The following is a 23,762-nucleotide window of genomic DNA, read 5'->3' as shown; positions in this document are numbered from 1 at the left end:
ACATACTGTAGATATTAAAACATTTTAAAAAGCAACCTGCAGCAAAGCATTCTGGGAAATATGATAATGAGGCCCCTCCAATGTGTTTTTCACTCTGAGGGCTCAATTCAATTTGTAAAACTGAAGCGTTACAGATTCCGCAATTTACATTTTAAGGTAATTTCCAATTGAGCCGACATAAGCAGCATTTACCGTGAAAACAGTCTTTGCTAAACTGAAGCGACAACATTGCCTTTTAAATTTAAATCACGCTGTAAAGCTGAATTTCCACAATGCGGATTGAATGGAGCCCTAAGAGAGTTCACGGAAATTAACTCAACACAGTCGAGTAACAACAACACCAACACGTCAATTTCAATTCCACTGGTGTTAAACCCACTTGAATCAACATTCAGATATAACATTCACAACACTTTTTACCTCAACACCGAGATATTAACACCCGCAAATTTGCTGTGCACTTAGATCCACTTAACTCCTTAGAGTCGATGTCCTCGCCCTGGCGGAAATCACATTAACATAATATAATAATAAATCCCCATCAAAACTGTCTGTTTAAGCTAGAGATATCCGGGTTTTTTGCATGGTCTCAATCCACTGCATCCGCCGATGTCGGCGGTGGAATGTGGCAGAGCCAAAGCGGTGTTTGAATCGGTCTTCTCACGAAAACACTAGCACTCACAGCACTAATCTGAAGTCGGTACCGCCGATCTGCCAACTTCTCTCTGTAGCGTCCAAACAGTTTGGGCTACACACGGATATGACCACACCATCGATTGAAAGGTGAGACTCTCACGAACACGTACATGTCAGTTGTTTGGGATGAGTCGGACAGCCGAGTGAAGGAAAAGCAGCCAACAAGTGCTCAGCATATGTGGGAACTCCTTCAAGACTGTTGGAAAAGCATTCCAGGTGAAGCTGGTTGAGAGAATCCCAAGAGTGTGCAAAGCTTTCATCAAGGCAAAGGGTGGCTATTTGAAGAATCTCAAATATAAAATATATTTTGATTTGTTTAACACTTTTTGGGTTACTACATGATTCCATATGTGTTATTTCATCGTTTTGATGTCTTCACTATTATTCTACAATGTAGAAAATAGTAAAAATAAAGGAAAACCCTGGAATGAGTAGGTGTTCCAAAACTTTTGACCGGTAGTGTATATATGGAAGTACTTTAGTGCCAAAAAAAGGGGTTAAATATGGGTCTCTCAGATATTTATTTTTATTTAACCTTTATTTAACTAGGCAAGTCAGTTAAGAACAAACTCTTATTTACAGTGACGGCCTACCAAAAGGCAAAAGGCCTCCTGTGGGGACGGGGGATTAAAAATAAAAATATAGGACAAAACACACATCATGACAAGAGAGACACCACAACACTACATAAAGAGAGACCTAAGAAAACAACATAACATGGCAGCAACACATGACAACACAGCATGGTAGGACAGACACTTCAAAACATACTCATTTTTGATAGATTTTTATTTTTTATACTTATAGGGGTCCTAAAATAAAAAAATACAATAGCTAAATGATCCTTAGTATGACCATCTTAAAACAATTCTATATGTTAGCTTAGTAGAAACCCAGCCCCAGGCCCTTAGATCTTTAACACACAGCAGGAACACAGCTGTTTACACAGGGCTTACTCAGGCATGGTGTGTGTGTGTGGTGTGGTATCCTGGGGGGCTAGAGAAGAGGCTAATAGATAATAATTACATGTATCTCTCTCAACAAGGTCCCCTCACAGCTGGATTACTTTACATCACTTAGGTTTCATCTGTATTTTAATCTATAGTCCCTGGACAGGTAGGTATTGTTTTCTTTCTGAATATAACCGGTGTGAAATGGCTAGCTAGTTAGCGATGCGTAGCGTTCAATCGCTGATGCCACTCGCTCTGAGACCTTAATGTAGTTGTTTCCCTTGCTCTGCAAGGGCCATGGCTTTTGTGGAGCGATAGGTAACGATGCTTCGTGGGTGACTGTTGTTGATGTGTTCAGAGGGTCCCTGGTTTGAGACAAGGAGAGGGATGGAAGCAATACATGAAGACCGAAAACGCTTTAAATTCCATCAGGGCTCTTTGAGTCTATTCTTCTTCAGTGTAATCCAGTGTGAAGTTACAGCCTGTGGGTAACTTTATAGGTGCTCTAATTGAGAATGTAAGTCAGGCACTTGATGGAGAAAAGCCATTAACTTTAATAGAGGGCTCCTGGGTATGACTAACCACTATGTGAAACACATAAACAGATAGGATAGGGGCCACATGGGACTCCCCGTGTACGTTACTTAGCCTGACACTTTTTCATCGTGTGAACCAACCTTTTTCATTCTAGTCTGTGGCTGCTGCACAGATTTTGAGCAAATTGATTTAGGAGCGTAGCTACAAATAAAAACCAAACTCTCTCAGTTGAACTATTATCCAATGAAATTATAAAGCTTATAACACAAAACAGAAATTCCAATAGTTATTTCAAATGACGTACTCTTTCAAAGTTAAATTGTGTGTTTTCCGTGAACTTCAATGTTCCCCCTATAAAAACCACACTGTGGTTATAAGATGTTACAACTCGCTGATGCCAGAAATGGTGGAAGTGCTGCCAGCTCCACACCGCTCCTCAGCTCTCCGCTCCAACCCCTTCCAGCGGCCCCGGGTTGGTCGGGAGGGTGGGGTTTTTCCACCTCTCAGAGGAAAATAAACATGGAGCAATCATTCAGTCACCCAAGGCCCAGCAAACAGGCTCAGCGAAGCCTCGTTGAAGCCAGCCATCAGCAGGGGGAGGTAAAGGTCATCTCTCCAGGGGGAACATTAAACACGCTGGGCTTGGGTAACAAGCAGAACAGCAGCAGCACAGAACCTGTCTCTATACATCCACCCAAACTTCATATTTCACACTTCTAATGGCCATGGTCTGGCCCATTCACACTTCTACCAATGATAAACCACAAGATAATCAATTAGGGTCTGTTGCAGCCTGGTAGATATTTTCTGACGCAAGTTAGTTTGCATTGGACATGGGACACTGGTTCAACACATTTTGTCCAGTCTTGATATGCTTCCTAGCTAATTCATCTAACATGTGGCTCTTATACTCATAAAGCCAGAGGATGAGGATGGGAACAGATCGGCCATCTCCTCCAACGGGTCCAGAGGGGTCGCTTATGGTGATGAGAGATTTTGTTCCTGTGTGTTCTCTCTGTGACGGTGGTCGGTGCGTACCGCAAACTGGTGCAGACAGAGGTTTCTGACAGAGAGAGAGATGGAAAGAGAGAGAGAGAGAGAGACAAGTTTGATGTGTTGCCACTGTGTTCTCATCCCTGGACCGTTTCATCTCTCTCACCTCCCCCCATGCCTTCCCCTAAGCTCCAGCACAGGAAACAGGGCTGCTGAGCTTTCATGGGAAATGGGCAGATACTTTCTCAGTCTCCCTGGCAAGGTCGAGGAGAGGAACAGATAGAAGGAGAGGAACAGCGAGTACTAGTATAAGAAGGAGAGCAGATAGAGGTGAATAGCCTGGTGTCACGGAATCGTTTCTCATCATGCATCATTGCATTGTTTTATTCTACAGGAGAATGACAAATGGCAACTGTAATGAAATTGTTTCAGAGCTGATTCATAATATCATTATTGCAAAGTCATAATGTGAAATAAAATCACTATTTTTGCAGAGTGAAGAGTGATTAAAAGTGCACTTTATCTGGCCTATAGTTTCAGCGTTCAGCCGAGAGGTTGCAGGTGCAGTAGGGCTTGATGGTGTGTCACTCACTGTGCTCTTATGGAAGTCATTAAATCTGTGTCTTATAAACCCAGTCAGTAATATGTTTAGGGAGGCAGGAAGTGCCTGGAACAGAGCGATGCCCCTGCCATGATCTCACTCCACTTGATGTGTTCCAAATGACACCCTATTCCCTGTAGCTCAATTGGTAGAGCATGGCGCTTGTAACGCCAGGGTAGTGGGTTCGATCCCCGGGACCACCCATACGTAAAAATGTATGCACACATGACTGTCAGTCGCTTTGGATAAAAGCGTCTGCTAAATGGCATATTATTATTTATATAGTGCACTACTTTTGACTCGGGCCCATAGGGTGCCATTTGGGACACAACCCAACACTGAGCAGAGCGGCTACGCCGGAAAACAAGATTTACATCTCTCACTGCACTGTACTGGGATTTGATGGTTCCCACATGGTGCATCATTTTCGTGAGTTAAAATGCAGGGGGTGGGACAGATTAATTATGAGAGCGATTTATCCAGAGTGTCAGGTCGCAGTAAAACAAGTCAGGGGTAGTAGTGTGTGTGTGTGTGCGCGCAACTGTGCATGCCTGCTTGCGGCTGAAGATGGCCTCCCAATTTATGGACCCAACATCGAGGTGGGGTCAGTACATTTTTGACATTATAACAAATTCATTTTGTGTTCATTATCTCAGAAACTCACCACAGACAGTCCATGATTAAGTTGAGTCTCTTCACTCATATATTCCTCCCCTACAGTCCATCTCTGCTTGCCTGTAAATAAGTACGTTCCGGAAGCACTCGACAGGATGACGTTGTCATAGAAATTGAATGATCATCATTTTTATTCTATGGACTTCACATAGGGAGATTTAGAATATTTGATGATGTACAGTAGTGTGGGCCAGGAAGCATTCAAGACCTCAGTATTTCGCTGACCTGGGTGACAAATAATAAACTGTCCACTTCCCTGTATGTTATTTCATTTAATATGACAAGTAAGCAACAGTAAAATAGTTATATTATGAATTGCTATTCTTGTTCTATTGTGCATTTTTTACTATGAACTAGGTTGCTTGACAAACTAAGCAACTTTGCATGGTTCATGTAACACTGGTAGACCTCTTTTATTGTGAGGAGAATCTGTTTTGCAGCTTCTGTCTGTCACTGTGCAAGTCCAAGCTTTGTCTGTTCACAACGAGCAAGCCCCTGTATGTCTAAACACATATCATTTCCCTGTCGATTGGTTTGGTTAGGAGACTGTGTACTGTTGGATGATAAACAGACTCCCTCTGACTAAGAGCATGAATGTTTTCATTGGCCGGGAGGGAGCAGGCGAGCAGTACGCTGATTTGGCCTCAGTCCATATTCTCTCTCTTACTTTCCTCAACCTGGTAGCTACTCATACATACAGCTTCCCTCTTCATTCCTCTTCTACTCCTGTTCATTTACAGTGCAGTCCAGACTCCTCACCAAACTTCTCTCAATATGTTGAAGTGTGTAGGCTAGCCAGTCACGGCCTCCCATGTTGTAGTTTAGTCCTGTCAATTTAGTTTCAATTGTGGACAGGTTGAGTTCTTCAAGTAGGTTAGGCTATACAGGGCCGGGTAATACTGTACACTACGTGTTTGCTGAGGAAAATATTGTTTTGGAATAAAAACATTTTCTGATCACATTATGTGCAAGACATACAGCCATGGAGTATGAGTTGGACATGACACCAGCCAGACAATGTTTAATAAAGCACTCAAATCAGATTTACAATCACAATTGAGCGGTGGTTAGCATTTCATAGATTTATATATGTATGTATGTATGCATGTCTGTATGTATGTTGTGAACGAAGTCAAACCAGAGTGATGTATATGAGAAGTATAGATCTACAGTTCAGTTTAGAAAAACCCAAAGCACCAAAAACTACTGTAAGAAAGACAATTAGCAAATCATCTGAGCTCCAAAGCATGAGACATATAAGAAAACTATTCAAACTTTTTGTTCCAAAGAGAGAGCGAGAGAACTAAGCCAGGAGACATATTACATGTAATGCAATCATTATTTCAATAGCTCAATGTTGTCGTGTTTTGTGTCGATATACTCTCTGTCTTCTTGGATCATTCTGACTTTTCTTTGCATACTGACAAAAAATATGTCCCGCCTCCCTCCCTCCCACCCTCCTCATCCTTTGTTCATTTTCTCCTTTGAAATATGTTAAATCCTCTTGTAGTCGAAAATAGCCAGATTACAACTTGTTTGTGTTTCCTTTAAAAGAAATAAAGCATAACAGAGCACCCCATCGTGAAAGCACTTTGGTATCTTAAAGACATCCACTTCATCCAATGTGCCGTCTCTAGCTGCTAGATAAATATCCATCATTTTTCTTTAGAGTGCTTCTAACATAACGCTGTGCTAAGACATTTGTGCATCCCAAATGGCACCCTATTTCCTATATAGTTCACTACTTTTGACCAGAGCCTGGGCCAAAAGTATAAAGTTCACTATATAGTTCATAGGGTGCCATTTGGGATGCAGTCACTGTCACTCTTCCAGCCAAGTCCCACGCAAGGCTCGCAATCCTCGTCCAACTGTACACACACTCAGCACTGTTAAATGAACATTTTGTTCGTCCCAAAAAAGAATGAAAACGTTTTTTTAAAGAATTATAAACAAATATAATACAAAACAAAGCAACAACTAAAAAAATTATCTACATTCAGCTACAACAGTTTGAAAAATAAAAACGTGCAATAGTGCAATTTCAGTTTTCTGTCTGCAAACACTTTTCTTTCTATCTTTCTGTCTCCACATGTTGTCCCATATGTCATCATTTAGGGTTGCAACATTCTGGTAACTTTCCCCAAATTCCCAGAAATCCCGGTTGGAGGATTACGGATTTCTTGCTTATTCCCTCCTGATTCCAGAAATCTTGGAATTTTGAGAAAGTTAGTGGAATTTTGCAACCCTATCATCACTGCACAGGGACGCGTCTTGGTTGATCAGTGGCGGCTCCTCTGCATATTGCTTTTCCCCCTTGAGTTCCCCCGGCTCTGGTCCTTCAGTACCTGGTCCCAACGCCTCACCTTCCTCCCCATACGGTCCTTCCACTTCTGTGCAATGGAGCCTTCGATGAGCAGAAGCCTACATGTATGACAGACAGGTAGGTGGCATATGAGTTACAATGTGGTATGCATTACATAAAGCTGGAAGTAGGCTACAGTAGGTCCTACTGCCTTCCTTAAAATGTACAACAGGATTGGAGTCAATTCCATTTCAATTCCACCAATTCAGGAAGTAAACTGAAAGTTCCATTCCAATTCCTATTCTCCTCCATTGCTTTTCAATGATGAAATTTGGAATTGGAATTGGCAGCTCCCCTGATGTACACAATAATATATAAATTAGTCCATGATTGATTGTTGCCAATGGAGATACAGTAATACGACTGGCTAAAGACGTACCTGGATCTCTCCTCATTCTCGTAACCCATGATGATGTACTCATCGTTGGCAGTGAGAGGAGGACATGGACAGCCAGAGTTGTAGTACAGTGTGACTGTTTCACGAGGGATGTTCACTAAGGAAGACTTCAGGATGTCTTTGACCTCCACGATGGCACTCAGATCATGATTCCTGCTTCTAATCTCCTTCACCCTTGCACGAATCACTGGGAGGAAAAGATTCAACATGATTTTAGTTAATTTGATTATTTTAGGATCCTTTACTTTTGAAAGCCAACTTGTTTTACTGAACATACAGGGCCGGTTTCCTGGACACAGATTAAGACTAGTCCAGGACTAAAAAGCACTTTTGATGGAGATTCCATTGAGAGTGCTTTTTACTCCAGGACTAGGTTTAATCTGTGTCTGGAATACCGTCCCACAGAGTTTTAGGACAATGATAATATCATGCATTGTAATAATCAGCTATCTAAGTAACTATCTCTCTCTCATTCTATAATCTTCTCTCACTCATTTCTGAACTGCAAAAATAATTGCCTAAGAAAATCATACAGAAAATAACTCACCATAATTGTAATTATTCTTTAGGTAGGTCTTGAGACCCAGTCTTACCGACTTGCACTTGCATCGATCTGAAACAATAAAAGGATAATGTGATTCATTGTAGAACATCTGGGATGAAATCGCCCTATATGTCTACACGTTTTTGAACAGCAGTATTACATTCTTGAAATTAATGTAATGATAAACACGAGATCAAAATCTATATCATATTCTAACATAATGCTGTACAGAATAGATTCTTCAGCACTAAATTCCATAGCCAAAAATATTGTAGACATCCATTTCTAAGCACACAAAGTTACATTTTCAGTATGTTAGGACAAAAACAGCTCCATGCAAAAGTATTCAAATGTTTAGATAAAGCAAAGAAAATGTGAATATTATTTTACCATTGTTGGCTCCTTTACAGTTGACATTGTGAGAGTCACTTGGAAAGTCAGGAGTTGATTCTGAATAAAAAATAACTATGATGAGAACATTTTCACTTAAGAACAGTATAATCTATCAACTTCACAAGTAGCCTCTAATGAAATAGGCAACTGTGGTTTCATTTTTTATATCACTTTATATTGGGAACATGTTCAAGGGTCACATGCATCTTACCAGGTGAGCATTTTGAGGGGTCTTGATAGTAGGGGTTGTCTGAGGAAGAGAGGAATAATATTGACTTAGAAGTGGCTGCTGTAGAGAATTGTACATCATCATCATCTTTTCCTTTTGATCTCTCTCATTATATTATGTGAGGTATATTTATTCACAATATCTATTTCAGAAATACACCATGGAATCAATCATCATCACCCTTATCCTACCTGGTCCTTCTGCTTTGACAATGGCCTCTGGTGAGATACAGACTCCTCGGTCATAGACTGGCAGATCCTCGCAGGCCAAGCTCTCTGGCCAGGTGTGATTATACCGCTTCATCACCGGTTCACAGCCGCATTTCGCCCGCTCACACACCGACTTGCAGGGCTTGATAGGGTCGTGTTGGAAGTCAATAGTGCATATTGGAGCGTACATGGCGCACAGAAAAAACAGTAAATCTGGACTGCACTGAGTGCCAAGAAGCCCTTCAAACTGTTCAATGGCTAGGACTGCGTTCGCCTGGGTGCTATGGTGGAGGTGGTTGGGCATTTTCGTCATGTTCCAGGGCATGGACTTGCACAGCGGGATCCGGATGGGCTCGCATGCCGCTGCGGAGGCTCTGGGTATCCCAAATAGACAGGTAACCGCGAGGAAGGAGACGAAGAACTCGTGTGAAAACATGATCATCCTCAGTTATATTCAGACAGGTGGTTTAGGATAACAAAATAAAAAATAAAATGGAAATCTAAATGCAATGCTTGGTTATGAAGTCGGCATGGATAACTTCAATGGGTAATGCAATCCTAAAATATATAGGCCTAAAGTCGCTGTCGAAAGTTTTGTCTGTCTACCTGGACGTGTCCAAATTTAGCGTCACATAGAAGGAACGAAAGTAGCCTATTCGAATCGAATTCCTCGCGGGAGATGACGTGAGATTCCTTTAGTTTTCCCACTGTTCTTTTGTTGCTTATTCCATCGGCGCGTGTGTGATCATATTGCGGGTGGACTGGTGGAGTGAAGTGGACTGGGGTGGTGGCTCCCCTCTCTCTATCCCTTCCTCCCCAGACCTGTTTGCGCTGCAGTGATTGCTCGCTGGAATCGCAGTGATCTCCCTCTGCGGGACCAGCTTTTTTACCCCTCCGCATCATCATCATGCCTCAGTCTGACCCAGGATACTCCTCCTCTCCTGCTTCAAGCCAATACCAAGCAGGGCTGGAGAACTTGTCCCACAGCCTTCTTTGAAATGCATGGTCATTATGGAATAGGCTAGATAGCCTAACTTATTTCAGTAGCTAGGCCTATTCATTTTTATTTGGATTAAAAGTAAACAGTCATGAAACCCTTATAAAGTCACCATACTAAAGACATATGAGGACAGTGCTAAGTACACAAGCAACTTTAATCAAGCCTAATGATTAGTGTAAACACAACACAATAGTATTTGATGAGTGTTAATAGGCTCATTGGCTGCTGACAAGATTAAGAATGTGTTAAATAGCATCCTTTATGCTAACACAGTGTTTAAATAGTATATACAATTAACAGCATGGAGGATTTTAAAGGGACTATTTACATTACATGTGAACAAGAGGTCATATAGGGTCAGATAGTTCATTATAATTAAGATATGGTATTCACCATTTCAGTGTTCACTATTTCATTAATTACCATTTCCCCAAGTTCTGGACCCATGCAAAATTAGGCCAGATAAAGTGGAGCAAATTACTCTGTTATGAAAGCTTCTTAAAGAGCCTTTTCATTTAGTTTCTCACAAATACTGTACCAGTGGAATAGAGAGCAGATTTAGGATTTAAGATTTGTATTAGATCAAAGGGTCTTCTGATTACCCGTGAGCCATTATTAGAATGTTCACATTTGTTCCTCCAGTCAAACTTGAACAGGGAAACTACTGATCGTGTGTGTGATCACGTGACTGAGGGGGTGTTGAACACTATGACCTGCCGGCCGGGATTCTCAGAGGAACACTTCCCCACGAATATTCTGACAGCAAAAAAAAAAAAAGAGCACGAAACAAGTGACCAAGACCATTGTTGGCCTACATAGAAAAAGTACAACTGTTCTAGGAAAGACCTTCAAGTTCTAGGCAACCTTTGTTTCAGAATACACTGAGAAGCCAACTCAATAACACAAGAAGACAATCAGGTCAGATGTGAGTCAATTGGCTGCGAAGTGTGATAGCTTGAACTTTTGTGGAAATTTCTCTAAACGAATGTCTCAAATGGAAACTCAAGTTAAAATGATTAGGCTAATCGTAGTATGTCTGTGTCTGAGTATGTATGGGATTTTGTGTGCAGTTTGTGTCCTGAAGTTTAGATTCAAACATGTCAAACAAATCACACTTTAGGCCAGTAAGTGGATATAGCCTAAGATTTATTTCTCACGTTATGGAGGATACACAGTTCATTGAAACATCGAAAACATATAAAAGTGGTAAAAGGAGAGCTATTTATTAACATTCAATAAATATGAAAGAATGTTTATTATATACCGTACAGACAGGTACAATGGAGTGGTTATGCCAATGAGGCATTTAGTTAAAAAATTATTCTATGCTTTATACAAATATCAACCATCTGTTCCCACTTTTCATAATATTTAAGTTTAATACCAACATTTTAGCTTAGCTCCAAATAATATAAAATGCTATGGTTTCAACAGTTTGGCAAATATCTCAAAAGAACACAAGAATGTAAATAACACAAATTCACAAAGATACACATACTGTAATTACCAACAGATGATGGTGAATAGAATAACTGTGTATCATCATTTCCCCAAAAATCTGCAATTAGTTTTGCACATTGCGATACTTCACCCATAATAGCAATTTTAGTGTTACATTTTTTAACCCATTCAATATTTAGAAACTGAAAGATTGTAAGTCAGTATTCAAAAATGTAATTAAGTAGTAGTGTGTAGTGTGCCACTGATCATTGTCAACAAAGCTTACATCAGATTCATTTAAGTAAACAAATGATTAATTCATAAAACTGTGTGAAAAGAAAAACCCTGATCCCACAAAACCAATAATATTATTTTTTGTTTTCTTTAAGACTGAAGTTGAAACACGGCACACCCACAATGGTCATATCATCATATAAGACTCATGTTGTCCAGAGACATATATTTCTATTCTCAGTACAGGGCTCTGGGGCTGCCTGCATGTATCAAGCGTCTCAGAGTTCTGATCTAGGATCAGGTCGCCCCCTGTCCATGTAACTGCTGGATGTAACCCTAGATAGCAAGCTGTCATGGTCAAAACGTATAGACTAAATGGTTGCTAAAATGGGAAGAGGTCTGTCCATGATAAGAAGTTGCTCTGCTTTCTTGACATCTAAATCAACTAGGCAGGTCCTACTAGTTTAGTCGCACCTGGACTACTGCCCAATTGTGTGGTCATGTGCGGCAAAGAAGGTTTTAGGAAAATTGCAGTTGGTCCAGAACAGAACGTATTGCACTTAAAATGTACACAGAGGGTGAATGTCAGTGGTATGCATGTCAATCTCTCCTGGCTCAAAGTCTTTGTGCGAGGTGTTGATGGTTAAAGGTATCGAACTGTCTGTTCAAGCAGTTGGCACATTGTTCGGACACTCATTGGTACCACACAAGACATGCAGCCAGAGGTCTCTTCACAGTCCCCAGGTCCAGAACAGAGGCTGGGAAACACACAGTATTAAATAGAGCCATGACTACATGGAACTCTCTACCACCCCAGGTAACTCAAACTAGCAATACAACCAGATTTAAAAAACGGATAAAAGAACACCTTACAGCACGATGGCGACCGTGAAGAGACAGTATTTATTGTATTATATTATGTAGTGTATAATGTATTCTATTTGTTGTGTTTTGTTTCCTGTTCGGACTCCAGGAAGAGATTAGCAACGGCTAATTGGGGATCCAAATAAAATACTAAATCGTATTAATTGTGATCGAAAAGGCAAAACTGATCTCAAATCAGCACTCCTACTCTGAGAATCTTGATACATAAGGCCCCTGGTGTTGTCTTATTCACTCTCTGCATGCTGAGGCTCCAGACAAAACCTCTCTCTAACCTCTCTCTAGCTAGCCTCTCTCTCGCCTCTCTCTCTCGTTAGTCTCGCTCTCGCTAGCCTCTCTCTCCCTTTCTCGCTAGCCTCTCTCACCCTTTCTCGCTAGCCTCTCTCTCCCTTTCTCGCTAGCCTCTCTCTCCCTTTCTCGCTAGCCTCTCTCTCCCTTTCTCGCTAGCCTCTCTCTCCCTTTCTCGCTAGCCTCTCTCTCCCTTTCTCGCTAGCCTCTCTCTCCCTTTCTCGCTAGCCTCTCTCTCCCTTTCTCGCTAGCCTCTCTCACCCTTTCTCGCTAGCCTCTCTCTCCCTTTCTCGCTAGCCTCTCTCTCCCTTTCTCGCTAGCCTCTCTCTCCCTTTCTCGCTAGCCTCTCTCTCCCTTTCTCGCTAGCCTCTCTCTCCCTTTCTCGCTAGCCTCTCTCTCTCCCGCTAGCCTCTCTCTCTCCCGCTAGCCTCTCTCTCTCCCGCTTGCCTCTCTCTCTCTCTCTCTCTCTCTCGCTAGCCTCTCTCCCTCTCCTCTCGCTAGTCTCTCTCCTCTCCTCTCGCTAGTCTCTCTCCTCTCCTCTCGCTAGTCTCTCTCCTCTCCTCTCGCTAGCCTCTCTCCTCTCCTCTCGCTAGCCTCTCTCCTCTCCTCTCGCTAGCCTCTCTCCTCTCCTCTCGCTAGTCTCTCTCCTCTCCTCTCGCTAGTCTCTCTCCTCTCCTCTCGCTAGCCTCTCTCCTCTCCTCTCGCTAGTCTCTCTCCTCTCCTCTCGCTAGCCTCTCTCCTCTCCTCTCGCTAGTCTCTCTCCTCTCCTCTCGCTAGTCTCTCTCCTCTCCTCTCGCTAGTCTCTCTCCTCTCCTCTCGCTAGCCTCTCTCCTCTCCTCTCTCGCTAGCCTCTCTCCTCTCCTCTCGCTAGCCTCTCTCCTCTCCTCTCTCGCTAGCCTCTCTCCTCTCCTCTCGCTAGTCTCTCTCCTCTCCTCTCGCTAGTCTCTCTCCTCTCCTCTCGCTAGCCTCTCTCCTCTCCTCTCGCTAGTCTCTCTCCTCTCCTCTCGCTAGTCTCTCTCCTCTCCTCTCGCTAGTCTCTCTCCTCTCCTCTCGCTAGTCTCTCTCCTCTCCTCTCGCTAGCCTCTCTCCTCTCCTCTCTCGCTAGCCTCTCCTCTCCTCTCGCTAGCCTCTCTCCTCTCCTCTCTCGCTAGCCTCTCTCCCGCCAGCCTCTCTCCTCTCCTCCATTCACTAGGCTCTCTTTTCTAGCCTCTCCTCTATCCTCCTCTCTCCTCTACCCTCCTCTCTCCTCTACCCTCCTCTCTCCTCTACCCTCCTCTCTCCTCTACCCTCTTTTCACCTCCTCTCAGGGCTCTCAGGTGGAGGAAGGCACACTCTGCTTGTAGACGGCGTGGTATGCGTTACGGAGCAGCACATATGGGAAGCAGGACTCCAGAAGGTCCATGGTCAGGAACGGGGACTCCTGCACAATCTGGTAGAGAAAACACATGGATGGATAAGGATACAACCAAAAATAACCACAGTGAGAACAAAGTTACACATAGGTTACATCCCAAATGGCACCCTATTCCCTATATAGTGCACAACCTTTGACCAGGACCCACATACGGCTCTGGTCAAAATTAGTGTGCTATATAGGGAATAGGGTGCCATTTGGGACGCAGCGGAAGTTGAATCACACTTTTGTGATCTCGCCTTGTTCTCTATATTATGTGTGCGTGCCTCCATGCGTCCGTGTGTGTGTTCTATCCTATGCCAGTTCCCACTGCAGGATAAAGACTGTGGCTGATTCTTCCTTCTTTCCATTACAGTTGTCTTTCTATTCAACAACCACCCTCCTGTAGATTATTCTTCAAAGGAAAGAAAATCCCACAGACCAATGAGTAAGTCGCTCTGATCAAAAGACCATACATGTGTATGCATGACTGCATGTCATTTTCAACACAGTCAGAAAGACGATAGTGCTGTGTTCATTTTCCAGTAGAAAGGTTTGAGATTCTCTTTGTTTTCTTTCTGCTTTGGGCTGGCCAGATCCTAGTGAGAACGTTGACCTTGGAACAAACTGGTATATTACATGTGTTAGTTAGATGATGGCTAGATGATAATTAGATGATGTGACAACGTGTTAGATGATGGCTAGCTTAGTCATAATGTAAGTCAAGTTCAAAGTTCAAGTGCTATACAGTAAAACTCCAATCTACTTGTACTATGGAAATCCTTATTTAAAGTAAGCCTAACTTTATGAAACTGCAACTCTTAGTAATTCGGTTTGATATAGTATCATCAACTTATAGTATAGGACTCTCTTCTCTCCTAAATTAATTTCCCAGGTCTCCCTTGGGAAATATTTATTCTGACCTAAACGGGACTTCCTGGTTAAATAAAGGGTTAAAATAGAACATTATCTGCATCCCAAATGGCACCCTATTCCCTATATATTGCACTACTTTTGACCATGGCCTATAGGGCCCTATATAGTAGTGCACTATATAGGGAATAGGGTGCCATTTGGGACTCATCCATACTGTATGTGACTCACCATATCCAGGAGCAAGTAGACAGATTCTCTGTTCCTTGTTGTGGTTTTGTCAGTCTCCTGGCCGATCTTCAGCAAACTGGAGGAGGCAAGCTGCACGGGAGAGAAAGAACAGTTTAAATCAGTTTCAACTGACTGTGTAGAAGAATGGGAAATAACTATCAGCTTTAAGAACAACTTAAAAATGGAGCAGCAGATAGCCTAGCGGTTAAGAGTGTTGGGCCAGTAACCGAAATGTCGATGTGCCCTTGAGCAAGGCACATAACCCTAATTGCTCCTGTAAGTCGCTCTGGATAAGATTGTCTGCTAAATGACTCATTACATTTACATTTTAGTCATTTAGCAGACGCTCTTATCCAGAGCGACTTACAGTTAGTGAATACATATATTTTTATTTTTTTATACTGGCCCCCCGTGGGAATCGAACCCACAACCCTGGCGTTGCAAACGTCATGCTCTATCAACTGAGCTACATCCCTGCCGGCCATTCCCTCCCCTACCCTGGACGACGCTGGGCCAATTGTGCGCCGCCCATGAGTCTCCCGGTCGCGGCCGGCTGCGACAGAGCCTGGATTCGAACCAGGATCTCTAGTGGCACAGTTAGCACTGCGATGCAGTGCCTTAGACCACTGCGCCACTCAGGAGTACGAGTACAAGACTCCAAATGTAAAATGTAAATTTTAACACTGAATGTGTAGAAGCATGGTGTCTTTTCACAATGTTTCTAGACATTACGAAGCTGCACCTGAGAAAACTTTAAGAACAACTTTCACACGGAGGGCCGGTTTCCCAGATACAGATTAATCCTAGTTCTGAACTAAACAGCAAACTCAAACTTGTTGTCCTGTATTAAGAGTTATCTGTGTCTGGGGAAACTGGTCCTAAAAAAGGTATAGAAGCACTTGTGTCTCTTTCCATCAGTTTCACAACGTTACTAGACATTTAAAGCACAACGTTACTAGACATTTAAAGCACAACGTTACTAGACATTTAAAGTCTATAACACAGTCGATATGAATTATCCCAAACCACCAGTTTACCACTCTAACCTTGCCTTGTGGGTTCAGCGTTTACACATGGGTCAAATTTCCTCTTGGATTTGAACTAAACACTGCAGTGTTTCAAAGAGGATGGGGCTTGGGCTGCATCTCACATGGTATCAGACTGGAGACAGCATTAAATATTTTAACACCGTTGTAGTAATACATTATTGGAGCGCAATACAAAGTAAGAGACGACACTGTATGAGGAATAATTCCAATGGAAACACAGAGGGGAAAACAAGGTTGGTGGTGTGCTGTACCCTCCTCCTCAGCGATGCAGAAAAAGCCCCAGTCATCCAAGAAAACTCATTTCAGATATTAAAATAAAAAATGATTTAGAATCACAGAAGGTTCATGGAACATTAATGTTTATCAATCCCGGTCTTGAAAATAAAAAATGAAATAAAATAAATATCCTGCCTCCTCTCATGCTGTGTGTAATAAATTCTTACATGACCCAGGATATATCCCAATAGCACCATATTCCCTAAATACTGCACTACTTTTGACCAGGGCCCAAAATAAGTGCACTATATATAGGGAATAGGGTGCTATTTGGGATGCATACCCTCTCTAGCATTTTGGAAAACCCACCAGAGAGATTAAATATAAAACAAATGAAAGAAGAGAGCTGCTTATAATAAATAAAAGGGTGAAGAGAAATGTGTGGTATAAACCAAATGGACTATCACTATAAAACGTACTGCGAGGAACTCTTTGAGGCGGTCCTCGATGCTGCCCTTGTGAATGGTGAATAAAGCTGCAGCGATCTGATTTATAGCTTTAGCCAGACAGTGGATGTTGTTGCAGTGACCTGTGAAAGGACAACAGACAAGAATACATTAATGTCTCCACTATATCTTTAAACACTGCGGGTAAAACTATCTACTATATCTTTCTACAATGTTAACTTGAGACCATTAGGACTAAACCACATCAATCCATATACATGTAACAACAAATGAACATAAAATGTACTTAAAACATCTTATTATCTCACAGCGCTGTTAACAAGGACTATTATGAAGGAACCATATCAATAAGTATAACAACAAATATACTTAAAATGTACATAGAACATTTGCTTCATTTATCTAAGAACAGGTACCTTCAATAGCAGGGCTATACTGGGACATGACGTTGCTTGCCAAGGTGGGCATAGAGACTGCCACAAAGACCATCAGCAGGCACGCTATCTTGTACTCCTCCTCAGGACTGATGTTCTCTGTTACCAAAGAAAGGAAATGTCCGTTAACAAACCATCACCATGACCATGACAGCACGTCTTTATCTTGGCATCATGACATAGAGAAAAAAAATATGAAAGAAATAGCCGTTTGGGGGAAATCGGGGGGATCCAGTTTGGATATTATCTGAACACGAAGACCCTCTAGCCAAGACAAACTGCAATAAGGCTCCATAATTAACTGTAATTTATATTAACAGGACAACACTGGGAGATTATTCAACTATGTGGGGTAGGAGTGCCTCCCAAATGGCACCCTATTCCCTATATGGCACTACTTTTGACTAGACCCCTATGGGCCCTGGTCGAAAGTAGTGCACTACATAGTGAAAAGAGTGCCATTTGCATCCTAGGAGACGAAGTTGAGGGTTGATAACTATTTTGATATTAAAACAGAGGTTTGTATAAGAACAGCAGGGGCATAATAGAAATGTAATCGCTGGCCAAAAGGCCTGCAGGGCTCTTAATGGCTCTGACAGAGTTAAAGCAATGTTATTCAGTATTTTCCTTAGAGCAACAGAGAGAGGCTGGGAACTTGAGCAGAGCCAGTGGCTTCGTCCCAAATGGCACCCTATTCCCTATATAGTGCACTACTTTTGACCAGACACCTAAATAGGGGATAGGGTGCCATTTGGGATGCACACAGAGGAATCTCTGAGAATAGGGTTCCATTTGGGACATACAGTGCATTCGGAAAGTATTCAGACCCCTTGACTTTTTCCACATTGTTACTTTACAGCCGGATTCTAAAATGGATTAAATTGTTTTTCCCCCCTCAATCAATCTACAAAAAATACCCCATAATGACAAAGCAAAAACAGGTTTAGATATTTTTATTTTTTTATTAACGGAAATATCACATTTACATAAGTATTCAGACTCAGTACTTTGTTGAAGCACCTTTGGCAGCTATTACAGCCTTGAGTCTTCTTGGGTATGACGCTACAAGCTTGGCACACCTGTATTGTGGTCCTCTGTAGCTCAGCTGGTAGAGCACGGCGCTTGTAACGCCAAGGTAGTGGGTTCGATCCCCGGGACCACCCATACACAAAAATGTATGCACGCATGACTGTAAGTCGCTTTGGATAAAAGCGTCTGCTAAATGGCATATTATATTATATTATTATTTGGGGAGTTTCTCCCATTCTTCTCTGCAGATCCTCTCAAGCTCTGTCAGGTTGGATGGGGAGCGTCACTGCACAGCTATTTTCAGGTTTCTCCAGAGATGTTCGATCAGGTTCAAGTCCAGGCTCTGGCTGGGCCACTCAAGGACATTCAGAGACTTGTCCCAAAGCAACTCCTGCGTTGTCTTGGCTGTGTGCTTAGGGTCATTGTCCTGTTGGAAGGTGAACCTTCGCCCCAGTCTGAGGTCCTGAGCGTTCTGGAGCAGGTTTTCATGAAGGATCTCTCTGTACTTTGCTCTGTTCATCTTTCCCTCGATCTTGACTCGTCTCCCAGTCCCTGCCGCTGAAAAACATCCCCACAGCATGATGCTGCAATCACCATGCTTCACCGTAGGGATGGTGCCAGGTTTCCTCCAGACGTGACGCTTGGCATTCAGGCCAAAGAGTTCAATCTTGGTTTCATCAGACCAGAGAATCTTGTTTCTCATGGTCTGAGAGTCCTTTAGGTGCCTTTGGCAAACTCCAAGTTGGCTGTCATGTGCCTTTTACTGAGGAGTGGCTTCCGTCTGGCCACTCTACCATAAAGGCCTGATTGGTGGAGTGCTACAGAGATGGTTGTCCTTCTGGAAGGTTCTCCCATCTCCACAGAGGAACTCTGGAGCTCTGTCAGAGTGACCATCGGGTTCTTGGTCACCTCCCTGACCAAGGGCCTTCTCCCCCGATTGCTCAGTTTGGCTGGGCGGCCAGCTCTAGGAAGAGTCTTGGTGGTTCTAAGCTTTTTCTATCTATGAATGATGGAGGCCACTGTGTTCTTGGGGACTTTCAATCCTGCAGAATTGTTTTGGTACCCTTCCCCAGATCTGTGCCTCAACACAACCCTCTCGGAGCTCTACAGACAATTCCTTCGACCTCATGGCTAGGTGGACTCCAATCAAGTTGTATAAAAATCTCAAGGATTTTTCAATGGAAACAGGATGCACCTGAACTCAAATTCAAGTCTCATTGTGAAGGGTCTGAATACTTATTTATATTTGTATATATATCATTTCGCAAAAATGTCTAAAAACCTGTCATTATGGGGTAGTGTGTGTAGATTGATGAGGGAAACAAATAATTTCATCCAAGGCTGTAACGTAACAAAATGTGGAAAAAGTGAAGGGATGCACATATGGACTGGACTGCACTTTGTGGATATGGCTGCAGGCTGCATGACTTGACAACCTAATACCAGTGTGTATAAGCATCAACATGTCCTGTTAAGTAACACGTCCCTCAGGGGTGCTGAGGTGTTAAAACATTACCTAAACAAAGCCTGGCATATCTGTTGCGATTATGAAATATTGACAGGACATGCATTTATTTTTCATTTATGAAAACATTGATTTTGATACATGACTACAGAGTGGAATGTAGTTCTAATGCTTGTCCAACTCTCTCTCTCTATGCCATTATTAACAGATTTATTTTCAAACAGATTTCAACAGTGAATCAGTCATCCCTTTACACAGTGTTTGGACATGTAACTCAGGCTATGAGGCATTTGATAGTCATCATAATTTCAGCTCAACAACTAAACATTCAAAATTAAAATTGTAAATGGACGATTGACTAAATCCAAGATGTGCAGTAAACTAGTTCGCATGTGTTCTTGTTACAGTTAGTCATTATTCAACAATCATTTCATCGAATACACAATCATAGAGACGTCCTCAACAATGGTGCGTACAGAGAAATGGACTTCCATGTAACAGTTGTGATGCAGCAGTGTATGGCGCGTCCTATCTCACCTGACTTCTGGGAGGAGAGGGCCACCACTAAGGCAGGGTCTATCTCACAGGGCAGGCCTGCTGCAGAGGACAGCTCATACACGTTCATGGCCACCTAATGATCAACATACAGGACATCAGAGAATCAGTCTGCTTCAAACAAAACAGCCATTCATATATCGTATGAATAATATATGCCACTTAGCAGATGCTCTAATCCAAAGCAATTTACAGCCCAGTGTATGTGATCCTTGTGGGAACTGAACTCACAACCTTGACCTCATAAAGCATCATTTAAAGGTCCTATTGTGTCTCTCACCTTCATGTCGGTCTCTCTAGGAATGTGATCCTTGAAGTCCTCCACTGAGCTCACCAGGAATGGGATGTGGCATGACAACACCTGTTGACAAGAAGAAAATAATGTGTTACCTCAATACTAAGCCAGAAATATTAGATTTAACTAATTTTAGCACAGGGTGAAATGTGAGAAACCAGCTTGAGACAACGCAAGATAATTGTGTAGTGTATTGTGTCAATACATGATGCCAATCAGTGGGGGAAAGTTAACCCCCTAGAGTTGATTGATGCACCCGTGCGTCAATCCAATTACCATAATAAAAGAATCCAGATACAAATCTGTCTGTTTAAGCTAGAGATATCAGTTTTTTTGCATGGGCTGCGTCACAATCCACTGCATCCGCCCAAGTCGGCCTCTCACGAACACTATGGTGTTTTCCGTTTTGTTCTACGACCCCCGCCAATGTGCCAACTTCTGTCTGTAGCGTCCAAACTGTTTGGGCTACAAACTAATATGACCCCACATGGAAAGGGGAGATTCTCACGAACAAGATGGTGTTCTCCGTTTTGCTCTACGACCTCCACAAGTGTCACAGGACTCGTCTGAAGGTAACTTGGTACGGTTTTTAAAAAATGAATGGAAGTAGTTTTGTCCCCCCCCCAAAAAAAGGGGTTAAATATGTGTTAAAAATGTAAAAAATAATTTCGGAGCTTTTGTATATCTCCTAGATATAGGATCGACACTTTAAAACCTTATTCGTTATGATATTTTTTTGGGTTTTGTTTTGCCAGTTATGAATGTGTTTCTATGGGCTATAGCAGTATTTTTTTATTATACCTACAGGGGTCCTAAAATTCAAAATCAAATAGCTAAATGATCCATATGTTAGCTTAGAAGACCCCCCCCCCCCCCAAAGGCTTAGACTTTTAGGGGGTTTAAAGAGCCGACTTACATCTCGGAGTGCCTCCTGAGCCAGGGATCGGAATGAGAGGATGACGCCGATAATGGTCATCCTTTTCAGAACACTGTCGACTGCTGTAACACCAAGACAAAGAACATGTGAGCCTCACAGACAACTGACGTCTCTAGTAATTTTTACAGGTAAGCAAATAAGATTTAGGTGTTATGTTATGTCACTTTTGCTCTTCAGCAGCCACAACCAAAGGCCTGTACGCAGAACAGTACTATTTATGGGAGAGTGTTTCATGTATCTGTTGCTTATTTGGCCCTTGGCAGCACTGAGCCTAGTGTCTGTCTGGCATAGCAAGACTGACCAGTCCAATAGAAATACACAGAGAGTACCCACATGAGAGCTTCTTGAACAGAGCAGCCATTTCTCCAGGCTTGTCAAAGCTGGTCCTCATCTGGGTCAAAACCTCAACGTTGTCCATCACCAGTTTCTGAAGAGGAGAATAATGAGTTGAGGGAGACAGGGAGAGGAGTAGGAATGAGAGCGGGGAACAGGAATAGGGAGATTTACAGTACATACAGTGCATTCAGAAAGTATTCAGACCCCTTCACTTTTTCCACTTTGTTACGTTACAGCCTTATTCTAAAATTGATTAAATTAACTTTTTTAACTAATTAACTAATGAATCTACACAAAATACCTCATTATGACAAAGCGAATGTATTAAAAATAAAAAACAGAAATACCTTATTTACATGAGTATTCAGACCGTTTTCTATGAGACTTTAAATTGAGCCCAGGTGCATCCTGTTTCCATTGATCATCCTTGATGTTTCTACAACTTGATTGGAGTCCACCTGTGGTACATTCAATTGATTGGACATGATTTGCAAAGGCACACACCTGTCTATATAAGGTCCCACAGTTGACAGTGCATGTCAGAGCAAAAACCAAGCCATGTGGTCGAAGGAATTGTCCGTAGAGCTCCGAGACAGGATTGTGTCGAGGTACAGATCTGGAGAAGGGTACCAAAAAAATTATGCAGCATTGAAGGTCCCCAAGAATACAGTGGCCTCCATCATTCTTAAATGGAAGAAGTTTGGAACCACCAAGACTTTTCCTAGAGCTGGCCGACTGGCCAAACTGAGCAATCAGGGGAGAAGGACCTTGGTCAGGGAGGTGACCAAGAACACGATGGTCACTCTGACAGAGCTCCAGAGTTCCTCTGTGGAGATGGGAGAACCTTCCAGAAGGACAACCATTTCTGCAGCACTCCACCAATCAGGCCTTTATGGTAGAGTGGCCAGACGGAAGCCACTCCTCATTAAAAGGCATATGACAGCTCGCTTGGAGTTTGCCAAAAGGCACCTAAAGGACTCTCAGACCATAAGAAACAAGATTCTCTGGTCTGATGAAACTAAGATTGAACACTTTGGCCTGAATGCCAAGCGTCACATCTGGAGGAAACCTGGCACCATCCCTACGGTGAAGCATGGTGATGGCAGCATCATGCTGTGGGGATGTTTTTAAGCGGCAGGGACTGGGAGACTAGTCAGGATCGAAGGAAAGATGAACGGAGCAAGACAACGCAGGAGTGGCTTCGGGACAAGTCTCTGAATGTCCTTGAGTGACCCAGCCAGAGCCCGGACTTGAACCCGATCGAGCATCTCTGGAGAGACTTGAAAATAGCTTTGCAGCGATGCTCCCCGACCAACCGGACAGAGCTTGAGAGGATCTGCAGAGAAGAATGGGAGAAACTCCCCAAATACAGGTGTGCCAAGCTTGTAGCGTCATACCCAAGAAGACTCGAGGCTGTAATCACTGCCAAAGGTGCTTTAACAAAGTACTGAGTAAAGGGTCTGAATACTTATGTAAATGTGATCTTTTAAAAATATTTTTAATACATTTGCAAACATTTCTAAAAACCAGTTTTTGCTTTGTCATTATGGGTTATTGTGTGTAGATCGATGAGGAAGAAAAAAACAATTTAATCCATTTTAGAATAAAGCTGTAACGTGACAAAATGTGGAAAAAGTCAAGAGGTCTGAATACTTTCCAAATGCATTGTATATATAGAGAGATAGAGAGATAGAGAGAGACCTGAGCTGTGAGGGGATTATTTGGGGAATTAACTAGGGCTCCTAATTCCAAAGACTTCCCCCTTCGTTCGAACAACAGGAAAAGGCCCTTACCATCACCAGATGTTGCACTATGCTGTGATCTTACAACGTATGTGTCCCAAATGGCACCCCATTCCTTATATAGTGCACTACTTTTGACCAGAGCCCTATGTAGGGAATAGAGTGCCATTTGGGATGCAGTCAAAAACAATTTGAGGCGTATCATTTTTAGTGATGGTGTCTTGGCGCAACGAGCCAAAGGATTGTTTTTGAAATGTTGAGACAGTCATGTGCGCCGCTCGCAATGCCTCACATGTCGTCCATTCCTTCA

The 23,762-nt window shown here is 42.6% G+C and overlaps 2 protein-coding genes across 5 annotated transcripts in view; both read right to left on the bottom strand.

The window, feature by feature from the left end:
* Positions 1-5,440: 5,440 nt before the first annotated feature.
* Positions 5,441-9,453, bottom strand: LOC121555047 (secreted frizzled-related protein 3-like). Its single transcript, XM_041868821.2, has 6 exons — positions 8,569-9,453; positions 8,360-8,398; positions 8,146-8,205; positions 7,759-7,824; positions 7,194-7,398; positions 5,441-6,873 (listed from the first exon to the last, which is right to left on the bottom strand). The coding sequence occupies exons 1-6, from the start codon at positions 9,026-9,028 to the stop codon at positions 6,732-6,734; spliced, it is 972 nt and encodes a 323-aa protein (XP_041724755.1). The 5' UTR covers positions 9,029-9,453; the 3' UTR covers positions 5,441-6,731.
* Positions 9,454-13,666: 4,213 nt separating this feature from the next.
* Positions 13,667-23,762, bottom strand: part of LOC121554951 (nck-associated protein 1) — a 68,065-nt gene continuing 57,969 nt past the window's right edge. For all 4 annotated transcript variants that reach the window (XM_041868662.2, XM_041868661.2, XM_041868663.2 and 1 more), the window contains 8 exons: positions 21,708-21,801; positions 21,354-21,436; positions 20,423-20,503; positions 20,125-20,218; positions 17,076-17,192; positions 16,672-16,781; positions 14,928-15,017; positions 13,667-13,859 (listed from right to left, as the gene is read on the bottom strand). In XM_041868662.2, coding sequence (XP_041724596.1) covers positions 13,743-13,859; positions 14,928-15,017; positions 16,672-16,781; positions 17,076-17,192; positions 20,125-20,218; positions 20,423-20,503; positions 21,354-21,436; positions 21,708-21,801 — 786 coding nt within the window. In that variant the 3' untranslated portion in view covers positions 13,667-13,742. The remainder of the gene's footprint in view (positions 13,860-14,927; positions 15,018-16,671; positions 16,782-17,075; positions 17,193-20,124; positions 20,219-20,422; positions 20,504-21,353; positions 21,437-21,707; positions 21,802-23,762) is intronic.

This window comes from Coregonus clupeaformis, chromosome 40 (genome assembly GCF_020615455.1).
Source record: "Coregonus clupeaformis isolate EN_2021a chromosome 40, ASM2061545v1, whole genome shotgun sequence".
NCBI lineage: Eukaryota > Metazoa > Chordata > Actinopteri > Salmoniformes > Salmonidae > Coregonus > Coregonus clupeaformis.
Note: the sequence above shows the minus strand (reverse complement) of the source record. Positions and strands in the feature narration are given on the sequence as shown.